A 20,358-nucleotide genomic window follows, 5' to 3' on the forward strand; every position below is an offset into this window, starting at 1 on the left:
GACACTGGTCGTGGGAGGTGTAGTCACTCATCGCAACCAACCATATTTGGTTCTTCTTCAATTTGATTTCCGATGTCTATTTTCTTCGTAATGAGAAACCACTTAGTTTCAACACACATGAACACAGATTAGGTGATGCTAGAGGTTACTGTTCATAGGGATTTCGAAGACCAAGACTCTGCTAATTAATTCCAACCACACAAGGATGGTGCATTTGGAAGGGTCTAGATAGTCTTAGAAACGTTTTGGATCTAGATTCTTTCAAGAAACATTTCTGGTAATAAATCAGAATCACTTTGTGAAACTATTTGGCTGGTAGGCTGGATTCCAATTCAGGAAAAAAATATATTTTTATTAAAACATCACAAAATTAAAAATATTCTTAAAAATTCAAAACATTTTGTGGGTGAGGAACAACTTAAACACAACCTATTTTAACTTACTTCACTTAAAAAATAATTAACTAAAATTGTGGTTGCTAATACAGAAGGAGCACAAGAATACGAAATGCAAGGAAACCAGCTATATCTGGCGTTCTTGCTAGGCATAGAAACGAGAAATATTTTTAGTGATTCAAGACTGAAACGTTTTTCAACTCACCCGTTTGGCAATGATTATACTGATCCTCCCAAGAATCAGAAACGTTCGTGGTTGTCAAATGGGGCCTTAATCTAGTCAGCCTCGCATTTGTAAAAGCCATGCATTCGTCCTAGCTTAGGTGATCTTGAGCATGTGTGTTTTTCTTTTGGATCAGGGAAAAAAAGCCCTTTACACATATATACGTTAGATTACTAGTTAGGTGATCTTGAGCTATATATGATATGCATTATTGGTCTATGTGTGCGATAGGAACCACGGATAAGCTGGATATACGTTAGATTAAGCTGAAAACAATGGGTCCATCGCTGGCTCTGGCTAGTTGTTTTCTCGCCAAGTTGCACAACCACCCCATATACGACAACAATCATCTTTTTTGCGGTGGCAAATCATATTATTTGCAGCACTACAAAGACGACTGTTTCTTCCTTCTGCAGTGGTCCTAGCTAGCTACAGATCCAGTGCGTACGTACGTCTACGTACACGCGACGTCATGTGAATGTGAGCATGGGCATCACGTACATATACATGAACTTGAGAGCCTGGAGTAGCCAACCGAAGAACCTTAATTACTTAGTTCTAACTTTTTTTTCACTTTCATTTGTATTTGAAAAATATTGTCCAATTATAAACTAACTAGGCTCAAAAGATTCGCCTCGCAAAATACAAGCAAACTGTATAATTAGTTATCATTTTTATCTATATAACTATATTTAATGCTTCATGCATGCATGGCTGTAAGATTTAATGTAACGAGAAATCTAAAATTTGTTGTAAATTTTTTTAGAAACTAAACAAGCCCTAACTGCCGGCCGGGCGCCGGCGTGGCCAGTGGCCACTACTCCGTCCATCGCTTCTCGCCGTCGCCGATGTCAATACGCCCTAGCTAGTATCTGCACACGGGAGAGAGAGAGAGAGACCGGCCGAGGCGTCCGGTACCGAGTACCGACCCTTTTATCTTGCAGCTAGTGTGGATCTGGGCTGTTCACGAGGAAGCTGATGATGAACTTTGTCTCGTAGGTCTCTCTTGGTCCCTCGTTGGAGATCTCTTGTTGATAGCCAAATCAGTTGGCAATCAAACTTATTTTTGACCTATATTATGCAAATCTGCATACACATATATACAGACCGTCCAAACACAGGAGGGTACAAGCAGATAGCACGACAATCCGCACGCGCGCTCTCGTTTCCTTCCTTGTCTGACGTTTCAATTTGTAATGCCAATAATTCGAATGGCACGCACAACACATACCTACTCTCATAAAACCGTTTCTTTTTTTTTTTACCTCAACGCGTGTGCATCTTTTGCCGTCCGGCCACAGCTAGGTCGCCGACGATGGCGACGTTCGCAGCCACCCGTGCTCATCTTCTGGCCGCCCTGCCAACCACTACCGGATTGGGGGGTTTGCCGTGTGCCTGGGGCACACGACAAAGGCCAAACCGCACACGGCGAAGGCTTTGCCGTGTGTTGCTCACGGCGAAGAACACACGACAAATCCTCCCACGGTAAACCTTACCTTTACTCACGGCCAAATTGTGGGCACACGACGAAGCTTTGCCGTGAGTGAATCCTCACACACGCAATGTTATCCTAAACGCTAAACGGTAAACAGTCAGTCACCGTTCGTTTAGCGTTTAAACTGTTTAGACGGTGTTTAAACGGATTAAAACAGTCTAAACGGTTTTACACAATATTACAAAAATATACATATTTTTTAATGTAAAATCAATCATTCTATCATTTATACATATTTATGCAACTAAAATCCATTTATTTTATTATGTATATATGTTTATGCATGTTAGAATAATTAAATATACATATTTATGCATATAACAAATCAATTTTATATATTTATAAATATAATAAATTCAAGTATACAAATTGTTAATATAAAATTCAACTAGATTTACCTGGTGTTTGCCTAAACGGCCGTTTAAACAGCCGTTTAACACCGTTTACAACCGTTCCGAGTAGGCCGTTTAGACCGTTTTCCCCATTTTTTGACCGTTTAAACGGTCAACCGTTTAATTTCCCGTTTACCCCCTAAACAAAACAGTTTGCCACCGTTTACCGTTTAATAACCGTTTAATCGGCCGTTTAGGCCGTTTAGGCGAACACTGAACACACGGCAAAAAAGAAGGTGATGGACGGCGTGAAACAGAGGGGGACAGTTTGATGGCAGGGTTTGCCGTGTGTTGCACACGGCAAACCTTTGTCGTGAGCTAGAGTAAGCACATGGCAAAAATTATAAAGAATTTTTTATTTTTCCTGAAAAGAGCGTTTGTCGTGTGTCTTCACAGTGGCACACGACAAACATTGAATCTTTGCCGTGTGCTACCATGCAGGCACACGGCAAACATTGAATCTTTGCCGTGAGCGACCATGTAGGCACACGGCAAAGTCTCAATGTTTGCCGTGTGTCAGGGGGGGCACACGGCAAACCCCCTTTCCAGGTATGACATAGGCAGCCTGGTAGGCGGGTTTGCCGTGTGCTATGGTCATAGCACACGGCAAAGATTGGTCTTTGCCGTGTGTTATGGCCCTAGCACACGGCAAACCCCCTTCCCACTTTTTTTTTGTTTTTTTGCTTTTGCAACCACATATATCATAGCACAGCTCACATTAATCACACATAGCACACAAATATCACAATATATCGCACATTTACCACAATAACCATGATATACCAAATCTCTGACATACATATAACGTACATGTCACATACATAAACACATGTTCATCACCAAGTCCATCACAAGTCTAAGGAAACCACAAGTTCAACAAACGTCCGACAAAACGACAAATTCCATAAAAAAACTACAAGTTCACCAACCGAATCCATCTCGTCTGCCCCATGAATCGCCTGGAGGTTGGTACGGATTGACATGGTCGCTCCACCCACCGTCTTGAGGACTTTGCTCATTGGGCGCTTGAGTAGAACCCTGGGAGTGAAGCTACACAAAGGATGAGACAAACGTGTCATAAGTGAATTTTGAGATTAAATACTTGAAGTTGAAGATATACATAGTGGTTTCAAATAAAAATTTTGGCAGCACCTCCCCTGCACGGGGAGGTTCCCAAGACCTGCAAGAAAAGCATCGACACGAAGGCCGGCAAGCATAGCGGCACGATAGCCGACATCCACAGCGGCTCGATGGCACGCAACCACAATCGCATCTACATCTACAAAGGTAGAGATTGCATGGTTAAGTGAAGTGAAACTCAGTGGGCTAGGTCCACCTAGAGCAGGTGGAACGTACAAGTTTGGTGGCGGAGGTGCTCCCATCTGAGCCCCAAGAGTTCGCATGTAGATGGCCATCTCCCTGTACTGTGTCTCTAACTCGGTGATCCTGACTTCCTTTTGCGAAAGCTGGGTCTACAAGGTTGAAACACTTGTGTTACAAAGCTATGTTATTATTGAATGATTGAGCACGAATGAAACAGCGAGAACCTGGAGGTTGGTGATGATGCACTCGGCTGCGGTCGGCCTCGAGCGTACCCCTGAGCTGCTTTCGCCCTGACGCCTGTCCTTTGCTCTAATTTGGGAGAGAGTAGGAGTCCTCGAGGAGTCAATCAAGGGGTCAGCAACCCAGTATCGCCCATGTTGCTTGCCTCCCCCTACCCTCATGGCTGCTTCTCCACTGATGGCCTCATTGTAGGGATCGAAGTCAAGGCCATGGATCGCATGTGCCGAATCACAATATGAGCTGATCCGGCTATGGACGGTGGAGTTGGTGTACGCCTCAGGAGGGTCGTCCGGGCTGTAGGTGATGTCGGCCGTCGCCTTCCCCTTCTTGGAGAGAGCATAGGCCCCCAACGGGCCTATATCCTGCCCAGAATTCATTTTGAAATTGCCTGCATCGTTGGGGGACAAAGGGGTTGGATGCAAATAGTGCATATACGGCACCAATGAGAAACAAAGTGGTATAGAACTTACTGCATGTATGGATGCACCTCATCAAGATTGGTCAACACATATAGCATTATAGTGTGCCACTCTTGACTCGTTAACCTCTTGGGGGTGCCTTCACTTAGACTTCCGAGTTGACCTCGGAACAAGCTAAGGTTGCATTCATTTTCGTTGGCATTGTAATGAGGGAGTGGATTATGCATGCTAGGAAGGTTATCATTATAGTATGATGTTGTGAAGTTCGACGCCTCCTCAGTGATGTAAGCCTCTGACATCGAAGCCTCAATCTTGGCTTTATTCCTGCATTTTCTCCGAAGGAACTTGAAGCATCTCTCGATTGGGTAGCACCAACGGCCTTGGACAAGGCCCCCCATCCTTGCCTCATACGGGAGATGCATAATCAAATGCTGCATTGGAAGGAAGAAGCCAGGTGGAAAGATCTTCTCCAACTTACATACCAACACAGGTGCCGCTGCTTCTAAGGCTAGCAACACGGACCGAGATACCTCCTTGGCACAAAGCTGGCGGAAGAAGTAGCTTGACTCTGCCAGCACGACCCAAATGTGGTCAGGGACATAGCCTCGAACCATCACCGGAAGAAGCCGCTCAATCCATATGTGGTAGTCATGACTCTTCATCCCTAAGACTCGTAGAGTATTTAAGTTCACTCCCCTCCTCAGATTCGCTGCATATCCATCAGGGAACATTAATGTCTTTATCCATTCAAGTACTTCCCTCCTATGCTTCCTAGCCAAGACAAAATCGGCCTTAGGCCTACTCCAATTCTTGCGGCCAGCAGGAGGCCGCATCTCCTGACTTGGCCTATCACACAACATTGCTAGATCCACTCTAGCCTTAACATTGTCCTTTGACTTATCAGAAATGTCCATCATTGTTGCCCAAAGTGCCTCGACGACATTCTTTTCAGTGTGCATTGCATCAATGTGATGTGGCACAAGGTCATCATAATACGGGAACCTCGTCAAACCCGACCTATGAGTCCACATATGTTGCTCACCATATCCCTCGAATTTGCCATCCTTTTTATTGAAAACAAGAGCATCTATCTGAGCATGAACCTCGGCGCAAGTTGACATGCGCGGTGGAGGGTCTGTGACTTCGACACCTTTCGTAAAGTTCTTGGTGTCTTTTCTGAACGAATGCTCAAGAGGGAGGAATTGACGATGTTTGTCGAACGATGAAAACTTGCCACCATTCTTCAACCAGAAGAACCTCACATGGTCCTTGCATATTGGACATCCCAACTTCTCATGAACACACCAACCACAGAATATCCCATATGCTAGGAAGTCATGCATGGAGTACTGGTACCAAACATGCATTGTGAAGTTTGTCTTCGTAGCTCGGTCGTACGTCAGTACCCCTTCATCCCAAGCTTTGATCAAATCATCAATCAACGGCTCCATCCACACACCCATACGTTTCCTCGGGTGTTCAGGAATTACCAACGACAAGAAGATCATGCGTCGTTGCAAGATGACGCCGGGGGGGAGATTGAGTGGGACAACAAACACGGGCCAACAAGTGTACGGGGCAGCCAATAGTCTGTAGGGATTGAAGCCAAGTTGCAAGCGCAACACGTATATTACGAGCCTCTGCAGCTTTCTCCCGATGAATACCATCGAAATGGGTCCATGCTTCACCATCGGATGGATGTACCATCTTGTCAGGATTATATCGACGGCCATTTTTGTGCCACGTCATCTGCTTTGCGGTCTCCTCGGTCATGTATAGCCGTTGAAGCCTCGGTCAGAAGGGAAGGTACCGTAGGATCTTAGCGGGGATGTCCAGCTGCCGAGTGCTACCATCACCGGACTCTACCTCCAGGAACCTAGAGGAGCCACACTCTGGACAATACTTTGCATTCTCATATTGTTTCCTGAATAGGATGCAGCCTTTCGGACAAGCATGTATCTTCTCATATGGCATCTTTAGTGCACGAAGAAGTTTCTGTGAGTCGTACATGCTCTTCGGCAGAACGTGACCCACCGGAAGCAATGTGCCAATAATTGTCAGCAAGTCGTCGAAGTGTTGTCGACTCATGCTACACCTGGACTTGAAGTCCATCACACGACCAATGGCATCGAGCTGTGAGACTGATGTACGGCCGTGGAGGGGTTTCTGAGCCGAGTCCAGCATGTCATAATATGCCTTGGCGGTAGGCTCGGGATCCTCCTCCGTAACTCCTCCAACAAAGTTTCCGTGACTAACGTCATCTAACATGTCTGCTACCCCACCATCATCATCAAAACCATCGACACGTGGTCTCACAACCTCCTCCCTCGTGCGATCACCTTCACCGTGGTAGGTCCATCGGGTATAGCCCTGCATAAACCCAAACTTGCAAAGATGCTGCCCCATGACCTCCTTCGTACGCTTCCGCGTGTTTGCACACTTCACGCATGGACACCAGGTCATACAGGCGCCTTTAGCCCTGGCGAATGCTTGCTCTAAGAAAGCCTCGGTCTTCTCAATCCATTCCAAGGAGATGTCTCTCTGACTTGGGCGGCCGGTGTACATCCACTGACGGTCATCCATCCTCTAACATATCATGCAGTAATGTAAGACCAGAATGCATCTACACGATAGCCCTATTAACTAATAGGTGAGGATAGGTCCTAATCCCACCCGAGGATGCGTAGATGGGCTTAGTTTCCATGTCAACTCCGATCTGAGACAAAATTTCGGCAGCACCTCCCCGCTGTTCTCCAAATACACGTCCCGACGGGGAGGTTGTGTACCCGGAGAACAACAGGGAGGTGATGCTGAAACTCTATCTCAGATCGGAGTGGACCTGGAAACTAACCCCATCTACGCATCCTCGGGCTGTCCAAATAACGTGGACAATTTGAAATAGATACGGTCGTTTCCAACCGTATCTCTTTCGAACGGGAGACGCCTAACTCGGTTACGCAAACTATGACACAAATAGAATGTGCGGTTATACCTTGGGTGGCGGTAAAGTCAGGCTAGCGATGCAAGCAGACCCACGGCTTCGAGGAACGCCTGTGCTCCCACGACCTAACGTCCTCCTGCAAAAATAATAGTGTCAAATGAAAGCAACATGATTACAATAAAAACGAGCACACTCATTCACGAGAAAATAAAAACAGCCAGTGGAACTGGAACTGAAACTGCACAGAAACTGCAGTCTCACATGTTCACATGCATTCAGGTAGTGGAACTGAAACTGAACATTACAAAAATTTGAACTGAAATAGCACTGACCTAGTGCTTCAGTTCACATTCACATGTATTCAGTTCACATTCACACACACTAGCAAGTGCTGCAGTTCACACTCACTAATGTTGATGCAGAAGGGGAGACATGTAGTTTTCATAATACAAAAATGGCATGACTAGTATTCAGATAACTCTCACAAGCATTTAGGTAACTAGTAGCATAAGTAACTAAGAAAAAAAAATCCTGAACAGCATCCTGAGAAAAAATTCACAAGAAAGCTATTATTCAGTTAGAGCTATTATTCAGTTAGATATTGTTCAGCCAGAGCAAATTCATGCTATTTTCAGAACAGAATGAAATTTTCAGAACTGAAAGTAATTGATAGCATGCAATTTTCAGAAAGGCAGATATGCATACAGGTACTATCTCTAATGTAGGAATCCTTAGTTACCTCCTTCAAGAACTATTCTTGTGAACAATATCTCACTGTCACTTTTCTGAGTAGATAGCAAGTAAAAAGCTACAGGATATTCCCATCCACCGAGCACCTTATCTGTGAACAGGCATATTTGATTCGGCATCACCTTGGGTTGCAGTCTGTTGGAGACGAATGGATCAGCAAGCACAGGGACGACCCTCCAACGACTCCGGCAGTCGCGGCTCCGGCGAGCGCGGCTCCGGCGAGCGTGGCTCCGGCGAGCGCGGCTCCAGCGGTCGCGGCTCCGGCGAGCGCGGCTCTGGCGGTAGCGGATCCGCGAGCGTGGCTCCGGCGGTCGGGGGTGGGCGCAGCTCCGGCAGTCCGATGCGGGCGCGGCTCTAGAGATCCGAGGCGAGCGCGGCTCCAGCAGGGGCGGGTGCGGGCGCGCGGCTTCAGCAGGAGAGGGTGACGCGGCGTTGCGAGTAGGGCAGGGGCGAGCGCGGCTTCGGCAGCGGCGAGGCGGCGTTGCGAGCATGCGGCCAAGGCATGGCCTTGCGAGCAGGGAGCCTTGCGTGAGCGGTGGGGAATGGCCTAATCTGTTACCTATTTTTGAGAGGAGAGGGGCGCATGGCCCTATCTGTTTCCTTCTTTTTTTTTTGGAGAATGACATCTTTACCTTGTGCCATGATCTAGCTCACGGCAAACATTTTTTAGTTACTTTTTTCATTTACTTTTTTTTTAAAAATTGGCTCACGACAAACATTTTTTACTTATTTTTTTCATTTACTTTTTTTTTTATTCTTTGCCGTGTGTCCCACATTTGCACACGGCAAACCATGTGTTTGCCATGTGCTGCTGCAAGTGGCACACGGCAAACAGTTAACAATATTTTATGTATCAATCTTATACTTTTTTCTATACAAGTATACTTACTTAATAAATCAATTTTTTTGTAATTTCTTTGTCAAATGAACTTCATAATGTATATTCCATGTTTATAAACATATTACACTATTATTTCATGTGTTTATTTCTTTAATTCGAATTTTCTCATTTCAAAATCAATAAATGCTGAAAATAATTAAGAAATAGTAAACGATTCCGAAAAATTCCCAAATTTGGATACGACACAACCTATGTGTTGTAGTGCTTATAGAAAAAGTTTCGAAATCAAACTCAAATATGAAAGTCGAATCTACTCCAACTCATACTCCTTCACTTATAACTCTACGAAACTTCTTCAAAGATTATTTGGTTTCTACACATCATATAAGACAACTTATTCGAAATCTTTCCAAACTTTTTTTACGACGTCTATGTATGATAACATGACATATGTACAAGTTTCAGGATTTACGCAATAAAATAGCATTTATTAGAATTTTTAAAAAGCACCAACGCATGTTCTCAGACAGGGTTAGGTAACATGAATATCATTTTTCTGATATTTTTTTCAACAATTTTACTGAGTCGTAGTTCAAATTTGACCGCATCTAGAAAAATGAAATTGAATGCTGTTAATTGCAAAAATATAGCAAATATGTTTCAAATTTTATGAAATTTGAGTATGAAGTTACAAATGGTGAGTGTGTAGACAAGAAAAAATTTGGAGGGCAAAATCTGAAAAAAAAAAAAAGACAAACTGTTCGCCGTGTGCTGCACACTTGGCACACGGCAAAGTTTGTGTTTGCTGTGTGCCAGCCACAAGCACACGGTAAACACAAACTTTGTCGTGTGCCTAACGGCCGCACACGGCAAACGTTGACGGCAGGGTGTGGACGTTTGTATGGAGTTAGTTTTTGCCGTGTGTCTTATTTTTATCGTGGATTGCTCACGTTAAAGTTTTAAGTTTGCCGTGTGCCTAGTGTTTGCCACAACACACGGCAAAGGCTAGGTATACCGTGTGCCTAGCGTTTGCCGTGTACTTGGACAGGGCACACGGCAAATCCGACCTTTGCCGTGTGTTGTTCACGGCAAACTTTCGGGCACACGTCAAAGGCCGGCTCTCCGGTAGTGAACGGCTATATATATACGCGCCCGGCTTGCTTATTTGTTCGGTCAGCGAGCTGCCTAGCTACCAAACCTGCCGGCCTACGGCATGGCCACCAGCACCAGAGCCATCCCGATGCCGACGAGGAGCTCAGGCAGGATGACCAAAGCTGCCGTGTTTTGCCGGAGGACCAGTCGCTGCACGGTGAAGGCCGTGGCTACGTCGTCGTCGCCAAGGGCTCATAGTTTCTGCTCGGAGGGAAGCATGACAGACTACTACAAGGTGCTGTCGCTGGAGCACTCGGCGGCCGTGGGCGCGGAGGAGATCAAGCGCGCGTACCGGCGGCTGGCGCTCCGGTACCACCCCGACGTGTGCCCGCCGTCGCGTCGCGGCGAGTCCACGGAGCTCTTCCTCGAGCTGCGGCGCGCCTACGAGACGCTCTCCGACCCGGCGCAGAGGCTCCGGTACGACGCCGAGCTGAGAGCGGGCGGCGAGGACCCGGCCGCCGGTGTTGCGTTCGCGAGGGACGTGTGGGAGGCGCAGCTGTGTGCGCTGCGCGCGCGCTCCGAGCAGCGGCAGAGCGCGAGGAGCGGTGGCGTCCGGCGACAGCCATTCTGACTATATATGCGCTCGCAGCGGCGAGCGCATGAAGCACAGGGTTGTTCTCTGGTTATTCATTCTTTCAGCAGGACTCCAGAAAGCCGACTGATGACAATTGGTTTTATTACGTTTGAGAAGTGTAAAGTGATAGGTTAGCAATTCATTTCTTTGTTGGGAAGTTTGTCTTGTTTAATGTAATAAAAGGCAGTGTGTACAAATTTTGTATCAAATCAAACAATGTAAACACCCATGACCCATGTACAAACTGCCGATTTAATTTATCAAAATGAGGTGGTGATGATTAGCTTGTTACTTTTGCTAACCGTAGCACTAAAATCTGTTTGTCAAAATATTTACGACCGGATAAGGTCCAAATACTCCATGCAGTGGCCGATGCTCTCAGATAACCCCTACAACTAACAACTTGTTGATTATTTACTATCCTCAACTATTTTTAGTTGGTCCAATTTATCTTTTACTAAAGATTCATCTTTTTGTTTCTCTACATATAAATTGTGTTTTAATTTCAAATTATGTTAGATGATGGGGAACACCATATTTTGTGTTAGAAAAACATTCTATGAACTTTTCATTATATGTTTTGTACAATTTTGTATCTATGGTCTTGTTTAGTTTCCAAAAAATTTTGCAAAATTTTTCAGATTCCCCGTCACATCGAATCTTTAAACGTATGCATGGAGTATTAAATATAGACGAAAATAAAAACTAATTGCATAGTTTGATCGGAATTGATGGGACGGATCTTTTGAGCCTAGTTAATCCATGATTGGACAATATTTTTCACAAACAAACGAAAATGCTACAGTACCTGTTTTGCAAAATATTTTGGAACTAAACAAGGCCTATATATAATGTTAATCTGGAAATGAAGGAAGCAGCAAGGAAGGACGAGAAGAAGGTGAAGATGATGCTACCTGATCTATCAATATTAGGATAAAAGTCTTTTGCTAGATTAGGATACTAAGTGTCCTAAGGGACATTGGTTGCCTTTTGTTAGCTTTGAGCAATTGTACAGCAATGTCTGTTTTAATTGTGTCAGTAGAGGAGAACAATTATGCTTTTTTTTAGTTTGTGCTATCCATCTCAATTTCCAAGCACCAGATAACTAGTGGCCAGTTCTACTAGTTTTATTTTTTTCTGCAATGAATGGAAATCATCATTGGAAATGAAATTTCATGAGTTGGAATGTGAGGGGAGTTAATGCTAGAGGTTAATGGAGTGTGCCATCAAAGATAAAGAGACTGAGGCCTCATATTATTTTATTTGCTTTCAAGAAACAAAAAAGCAGCTTGACTTACAATTCATCAGAAATGTTTGCCCCCTTCTTTTGACAACTTTGAATTCTTTCCTTCTATAGGTGCCTTTGGAGGACTCTTAACTGCATGGAAGAGTTCACTGTTCAAAGGAGAATTCATTTTAGCAATGAGCTCACCATCTTAGTCGAAGTACATTCTTTGCGCAACAATAATAGTTGAGTTTTAAAAAATATTTACGCCATGAGTCACCAAGAAGGGAAAAGGAACTTTATTACTTGGCTAAAGCAAATCCAAATGCTTGAAGAAATAGGCGATATCATCTTCTGGACTTCAATATACTTAGATGGTAGGAAGAAACAAAGCAATAGAGGATCTAATGGAGCTATTTCTTTTTAATGAAGCCATTAGTCTTTTGGGCTTGAATGAAGTTACCCTACAAGGCAGAATGTTTACCTGAGCTAATATGCATCCTCACCAATTCTTGAAAAATTGGATTGGGTTTTTAGTTACTTGCAACTCTTGGGCCCCATACCCAGATACCACATTGAAGGCCCTAGAGATGACTCCTTACCACTATCCTCATGTGATCAACATTTTTACTTGTATCCCTAACACAGGTGAATATGTAATGATGGAGGAGCTCATTGCATATATATGAGACATGACATTGATTCAGGTGACCAAGGTGGAGAAGATCAAGTTGATGCTTGGCTCAACAGACCGGTTGCAAGTGTGAATGGCAAGTTGGAGGCTTTGAAGTGAGGGACCGCATGTGATAGTGAAGCTTGAGCAAGACTTGTCACCGATGGACTGACGCAACAGTGACAAGCAAGTGAGGTCAAGATCGATGAACCAATACGGTCATATGATGATATGAAGTGGATCATATCATTTGTAATTGGTTGGTGCATGTGTTGCATCAACATCGTAGGAGTTGGAATGGAATGCGCAAGGCAAAGGTATAACTTAGGGCATTTCTATTTCACTAGTCATAGGTGCGTAGAGAAGTTAATGACCTGGTTTAGGATAGATGGCCGTACTATCAAGAGGGGCAAACTTGTTTACATAACGTTCATCTAGTACCACTTGAGCGATCTAACTTTGCATACGTGTTAGGATCTAGTGGCATGGCAAGTTGAGAGGCTAACTCCTTTGGGAAAATATTTGTGAAAATGCCAGAACACATGCACATGGTGGTGTACACTTGTTTGTGTTGGCATATTTGCAAAGGAGATAGAGTTTGAGGAGTAGAGAGTGGTTTAGGATCCTCTCTCTCGTCGAGCTTGCGGGGTGAGATTCAATGTTTTTGTAGAAATGAAATATCTTTTTCCCACTGCGCTAGAGACGGTTGAAGAGGAGGTGAAGTTGTGAGAGAAACACACATCAGACGCTAAGGTCGCCAGTGTTGACACTGGACCTACGTCTGACACAGTGTTGGTAGAACTACACGCGTCCCGTGGGTCGTCAGTGCGTCCGACGCGCGTGGCATTTCTCAGGCTTTCACAAAGTGTACGCATCGAACATAGAGGCACGTCCAATGGTATACCCTAGGACACATCCGGTGCGTCTCCGAGCGGTTTGTGAGCTCTCTGGACTGTCTAGTGAGAGGTGGGCGCGTCCGGTGTGTGGTACCTGGCGCGTCCGACACCTTCTGACCAAGTACTTTAACATTTAAGTGACCGCTGGAGATCAATGGCTCATGTTTAACTAAGGACACATGGCAGCAATCGAGAGTTGCTGGTAGAGCAGTGTCAAACACTGAGGCGTGTCTGATGCCTTGGTGTCAGCGCGTCTGACGCCCTTGTTTTTCTATGCAATGAGGGCTCCAATGGCTCTATTTGGCTTGGGGGCTATAAATAGAGGTGGAGCTCGGGCTTGGCTGAGTGAGAGCACCTTGGGCATGTGTTGTCCTTGTGTGTGCTTGGTTTAAGAAGCCTCTAACTCACTTGTGCTTGCTAGATTGTGAATCAATAGCGAGTGAGTGTTCTAGTGCGATTGCATTGAGAGGTTGCATCGAGTGGCATTGTTCGTGTTGCAAGCTGGTGGTGCTTGTTACTTTTGGAGGTTGCCACCTCCTAGACGGTTTGGTGGCTTGTGACTCCGTCGAAGCACGTGAGAAGATTGTGCGGTGCTCCAGAGGAGGATTTGTGAGGGAGATTATGCTCACCCCACGGGGATCGCAAAGAGTAACTCTAGTAAAGTGAGACACGAAGACCAACAAATTGGTCCAACTGGATCAAGTGCTAGAGCTTGTGGTAAGCACTTCACGTGGGAGAGTGTGACTTATGGGTCACCACTAGCAAGAGGACTGACGACAAACTTAGAGCTTGTCTTAATAGAGACTAGCTTGGTGGCAACCAAGTGAACCTCGGGAGAAAAATCATTATATCAACATTGTTCTTCCTGTTGGTTTGCAAATCCCCAACACAAGCTTGTATTTACATTTGTATACTTGTGCTTGTGTGGTTGCTCTTATAATTAGTTAGCTTGTGTAGTTTGATAGTTACCTTCTTACTTATGTAGCTAGAAGTAGCTCCCTTGCATGGCTAATTTTGTTTTAGTAACCTCGTTAGTCACATTACTTAGTTTGTCTAATTAAGTAATTTATACTCTCTAATTTAGCATTAGTTGCCTTGTTTTTGAGCATTGCAAGTGAGCTTAGGATTTATGCGCTTTGCATCACTAGGGGTTGTGTAGGTGCTCCTCAGTTTGCTTATAATACTAGTTGCATAGGTTTGTGTGACCTTGCAAGCTAGAATTAGTTAGGTGAGCACTAGCTAGCCCGACACCTTTATTACTTGTTTAGGATCTTTTTAAGGTGCTTGAAATTTAGACAAAGGGGTGAAGTCTTGGCTAGACCGATAGTTTTAATTCTACATAAGTTTTGGTTAGCCGGTGCGATAAGTTTTTAGAAAGGACTATTTACCCCCTCTAGTCTACCATCTCGACCCTTCACCACCATGCCTTCCGTGGGTGTGCCTTCTCGTTGCTTCCTCCTCTGCATGGAGGGAAACCATCATGCGAGCCTAGAGTCCTCCACTATACAAACATGTGGGGATCCTTGTCACAACGTGACATGCCCTGGACATGACCCTATTTTGGTATTGGCCGACATTGCCTCATTGAGGTGGAGAGAATGGCGTCTAGCAAGGCCTAGCATTTGCTTCCCTGCGCACTTGTCATGCTCTGAGCACCTATCAGCTGAGGTATATTCTTGGTGTTGCCTGGAGTGGGAGCTAGGCCTGAGCCAAGTCCAGGATGATTGTAGGGATGCTTGCTCGAACGAGTCTCTCCTAGGTTTGGAACTTCCTATGCCTTCATCGAGCCCTTGATGGCATGGGCACCGCTATGGCCTCGATGTTGTTCACTTCCTGCTCGGTGATCCGGTACTGTCACCATGGATCATAGGCATGGAGCCCACTAAAGATCATTAGGCACTCTTCAACGTCTGGGAACATGGTGTCATCATTCTTCTTATCGCTGGCTCCCCACACACCTTGTGTGGTGGAATTTGGGCCTTGCTCTTGTAGAGATTGAGGGTGCCCTTGATGTAGCTCTGCATAATGTCGTAGCCCTTGAGGAGGTGTTTGGTCTGGCCTTCATGGAATAGGAACATCTCCTCGAGAGCCTTCTCGAAGTGCTCAGGGCACTGGTCCTTCCTCTTCACTTGGGGTTGTGTGGCTCGTTTGGCCATTGCTACCATCTCCTCTCTGTGGCGCTTCTTATCGCTCTTCTTCTCGTTCTTTTCATTGCGCCGGCTTGTCATGTTGGTTTCATCGTTGTCGTCCTCCCTATTCTGTGGAGCAGCAACGTTTGCCTTTGTCGTCAAAGTTGGCTAGGACAACTTCCTCCCCCATAGAATACTTGATGTCGATGTCCAGCAGCTCCCGCGTCATTTGCGGGGACTCATGTTCGAGCGTGTGGACAAGCGCCTTGCATGTGGTGCCGTAGGTGAGGGCGTTGATGATGTCGTGTCAGCGACGTTAGGCAGTTCGTTGGGCTTCCAAAAGAAGCACTAGACATACACCTAGAGGGTCTTGTTTGGCTTCTGCCTGCAGTTGCAAAGATCCCATGAGTTTTCGGGATGAGTTTACATGCCTTGGAAATGCTCCACGAAAGTTGAGCGGAGGCTGGCCCAATCGTGGATGCAGTCGCCGTCTAGCTGAGCCATGCCTTTACTGAGCTTGACAGGAGCTGTGCGGATTTGAAGCACCATAAGTGTTAAAAGAAAGACACATCGATGTGGAACTGTCAACCAATTTGCTTTGGATCGTATCTTGTATTTTGTCTTATAGGACTCATTTTGGTCGAAGAATTCAGATATTGACGAGCGCACAATTAAACTATAAGATCATCATGTCAACAAACCCATAACCAATAAAGATTGCCGGCCTTCGATTCATTATTGAATGAATCCAACGAACATTTCCATATGGTACTATAATCACAATAAAGTGATGCTTTCTGTATCTACGTGATCTAAGAAATAGCTTTAGCTACTAAAAGACACAAATTAATTAAGTAATAATATAAAATTTGGATTGGGCTGTTCGCGAGGAAGCTGAACGTTATCTCGTAGGTCTCTCACATCCCTCATCGGAGATCTCTTGTTGACAGCAAAATCAATCGGCAACTAAACTTATTATTGACCTATATGTGCAAATCTGCATACACATATGTACAGACCGTCCAAACAGGAGGGTACAAGATGGCACGACAACCCGCATGTGCGGTCTCGTTTGGTTCCTTGTCTGACGTTTCAATTTGTAATGCCAATAATCCGAATGGCACGCACAACACACAGGAATGATCATGTGTTGAAACTAATAATGCATCATCATCAGCTAGTATATGTAACCGCCCTTTACATCGTTAGATTACTAGTTAGGTGATCTTGTCTTGAGCTAGATAATGCATTATTCGTCTATGTGTGCGATAGAAACCACGGATCAGCTGGATATACGTTATATTACAAGCTGAAAACAATGGGTCGATCGCTGGGCTGGCTAGTTGTTTTCTCGCCAAGTTGCACAACTACCCCTGGATATGACAACAATCATCTTTTTTGCGGTGGCAAATCATATTATTTAATTTGCAGTGTTACAAAGACGACTGTTTCTTCCTTCTCCAGTGGCCCTAGCTAGCTACTAGCTACAGTCCAGTGCGTACGTCTACGTACACGCGACGTCATGTGAATGTGAGCAGGGCATCACGCGTACATACATGAACTTGAGAGCCTGGAGTACCCAACCGAAGAACCTAGCTGCCGGCCGGGCGGCGGCGTGGCCACTCCGTCCATCACTTCTTGCCGTCGCCGAATTCAATAAGCGCTAGTATCCACACATGGGAGAGAGACCGGCCGAGGCGTCCGGTACCGAGTACCGAGCATTTTATCCTGCAGCTAGTGTGCATTGGGCTGACCAGGAGGAAGCTGAACGTTGTCGCGTCAAGCCCCTAATTATTGACAGAGTTCTCTGCGTGCCACAAAAAAGTTCCCGTGACATTTGAACCATTGTTTTAGTTTCTGGTTCTTTTTGTGTCATTGCCGTCCAAACTCCATGAAACCTCCTTTAAGTAAAGGACAAAAGGACCATTATGCCCTTGGTTCACAATGTCTAAGAAATATTTTAGTTTTGTACTTGCCATTCATTTCTTTAACTATGGATTAGGAAGAAGCATTCCCTAATTAGATTCAAACAATATACAAATTGGGAAAAAGTTCTTCCCAAATAACTCAATCGATTAAATCTAAAAACCACTAAATGTAAAAATGTTATATTTTTCAGCATGTGTACTCATGAGATCTCCAGTGCTAGGCCGCCAGCGGATTGTTGTGCAACATCTTGAGTACGAGATTGAGAGAAGCGGCGTCCTAGAGCACAGGATCATTGGTGATTTCGTTGTCACTGTGGGTGTCGGAGGGAAGAAGAGAAAGGACGTCATGTCCATGCGTGTCTCTAGAGGATGCTCGCGTCCCAGGCGGTCCTCCTCCCGCTGCCATTGCCCTGTCCTCGTCGTGATCTTCGTGAGCAGGTGGACCCTGTCTGCCTCTACCGTTGTTGCCATGTCAAGAAAAGCCTCGCCTCCGAATGCTTCGGCACCATCCATAGTGACCGGGAAAACCACAACGTGGGCCTCATTCTTGATGTATTATTGACGTCTAATTTGACATTGAGACAGCAAGGATGGAGGCAGATAGGCGGGGATGGCGAGAGGGAGGTGGAAGGGGAAAGCGAAGCATCAGCACCACGCTTCTTGTGCTCGGAGGATAGGGAAGTCTACTCCTTGAGGTGGATCAGGTCGGGCGAGCGTGTCCATGACCTTATGGCGCTGACCAATCGCCAAGGGGAGAGGAGGTTGGCAGAGAGACAGATGGCAAGGCAGCGAGAAAGTGCTAATGAGAAGAGAAGAGCGGCATGGAGAGAGTGAGGACATGTGACACGACCAAGGCTAAAATGGTCATTTTGTAAATACATAGGGGATAATGGCACTAATACTACGGTACTGCCACAGAGAGAAGAAGAAAAATTATTTGGATGGCATGGATACCATATAAAGTTTTTTAATCGTCTACAGAGAATTTATGTAAGATCAAGTGGCTCGGAATTATCTCAAGTTGTCGTAGTGTTAGGTCTCTCTCACTCAATCCCTTATCGGAGCTCTCTTTTTTTTCGAGCAATTATCAGAGATCTCTTGTTGACAGCAAAATCAGTCGGCAATCAAACTGACCTATGCAAATCTGCATACACATATATACAGACCGTCCAAACAGGAGGGTACAAGATGGCACGACAATCCGCACGCGCGGTCTCACTTCGTTGCTTGTCTGCCGTGTTTCAGTTTGCAATGCCAACAATCCGAATGGCACGCACAGCACACACACACCTACTCTCTTTGACCTCAACGCATCATAGCTTTGCCGTCTCCATCCTAGAACCATCCGTTTGCAAAACTCCATTCCTATCCATCGGTCCGCCCCGCCACAGCTCGCCGACGATGTCACGATGGCGACGTTCGCAGCCACCCGTGCAAAACGCGTAATCTGGCCCCGCCTCGTTTGTCTCATCTTCTGGCCGCCCTGCCAACGACTATATATACACGCCTGGCTTGCTTTATTTCTTCGATCAGCTAGCTGCCTAGCTATACCTAACCTGCAAGCCTACGGTATGGCCACCAGCACCATTCCGATGCCGACGACGAGCTCAGGCAGGATGACCAAAACTGCCGTGTTTTCCCGGAGGATCAGCCACTGCAAGGTGAAGGCCGTGGCTACATCGCCAAGGGCTTTATGCCCCAAGGGAAGCATGACAGACTACTACAAGGTGCTGTCGCTGGAGCACTCGGCGGCCGTGGGCGCGGAGGAGATCAAGCGCGCGTACCGGCGGCTGGCGCTGCGGTACCACCCCGACGTGTGCCCGCCGTCGCGTCGCGGCGAGTCCACGGAGCTCTTCCTCGAGCTGCGTCGCGCCTACGAGACGCTGTCCGACCCGGCGCAGAGGCTCCGGTACGACGCCGAGCTGAGGGCGGGCGGCGAGGACCCGGCCGCCGGTGTTGCGTTCGCGAGGGACGTGTGGGAGGCGCAGCTGTGTGCGCTGCGCGCGCGCTCCGAGCAGCGGCAGAGCGCGAGGAGCGGTGGCGTGCGCACTCGCAGGGCACGCGCATGAAAGCACACGGATAGGGGGTGTTATCTGGTTATTCATTCTTTCACGTTTCGCCAGAAGGCGACTCGTGACATCTGGTTTTACTACGTTTGAGTAGTAATTCGTTCTTTTCGGGGATCTTTGTCCTGTTTAATGTGAAAGGCAGTGTGTACAATTTTTTTATCGAACAAAGTAAACACGCCCATGCACAAACTGCTGATCTAATTAAACTTCATGAGGTGGTGATTAGTTTGTTACTTATTTTGCTAACCGTCGCATTACAATCTGTTTGTCGTAATGTTTACGACGACGAGAAAAAGTTCAAATTACTCCGTGCAAATCTGGTCTATATATGTGCCTGTGCTCTAAGCTACATGTGCACATGTGCTATAGGCTCCCTTTGAAACACAAGAATAAAAAAATACAAGAATAGTACATAAATGGGATATGAATACATATAGAAAATAGAGAAATGAAAATATATGATTTTTTTGCGAGACTTGGCTACAAACACTCACCCCTATGAACACACGCACGTACACCGTACCCTACCTCTATTAGGACCTCCGAAGAACCAATTTGAACTGGCAGATCTCAAAATTGACGAAATCACCACTGGCGCCTCGCTATCGACGGGCAAGTCGACTACCATTAAGAGAATAGCATCGTTAAAACCTGGAATAAATCCAGAAAAATACGAACACATGTCGGTCGGAG

The 20,358-nt window shown here is 45.8% G+C and overlaps 3 protein-coding genes across 3 annotated transcripts; 2 read left to right on the plus strand and 1 right to left on the minus strand.

The window, feature by feature from the left end:
• LOC110432500 lies at positions 3,246 to 5,337 on the minus strand. Its single transcript, XM_021453029.1, has 4 exons — positions 4,053 to 5,337; positions 3,862 to 3,977; positions 3,686 to 3,784; positions 3,246 to 3,555 (listed from the first exon to the last, which is right to left on the minus strand). Exons 1-4 carry the CDS (start codon positions 4,497 to 4,499, stop codon positions 3,354 to 3,356), a joined length of 864 nt encoding a protein of 287 aa, XP_021308704.1. The 5' UTR covers positions 4,500 to 5,337; the 3' UTR covers positions 3,246 to 3,353.
• Positions 10,203 to 11,013, plus strand: LOC8056173 (chaperone protein dnaJ 20, chloroplastic). The gene has a single exon (XM_002460089.2). The coding sequence runs from the start codon at positions 10,233 to 10,235 to the stop codon at positions 10,740 to 10,742; it is 510 nt and encodes a 169-aa protein (XP_002460134.1). The 5' UTR covers positions 10,203 to 10,232; the 3' UTR covers positions 10,743 to 11,013.
• Positions 19,140 to 19,795, plus strand: LOC8065366 (chaperone protein dnaJ 20, chloroplastic). The gene has a single exon (XM_002460090.2). It carries the CDS (start codon positions 19,168 to 19,170, stop codon positions 19,663 to 19,665), a length of 498 nt encoding a protein of 165 aa, XP_002460135.2. The 5' UTR covers positions 19,140 to 19,167; the 3' UTR covers positions 19,666 to 19,795.

This window comes from Sorghum bicolor, chromosome 2 (assembly GCF_000003195.3).
Source record: "Sorghum bicolor cultivar BTx623 chromosome 2, Sorghum_bicolor_NCBIv3, whole genome shotgun sequence".
Classification (NCBI taxonomy): Eukaryota; Viridiplantae; Streptophyta; class Magnoliopsida; order Poales; family Poaceae; genus Sorghum; species Sorghum bicolor.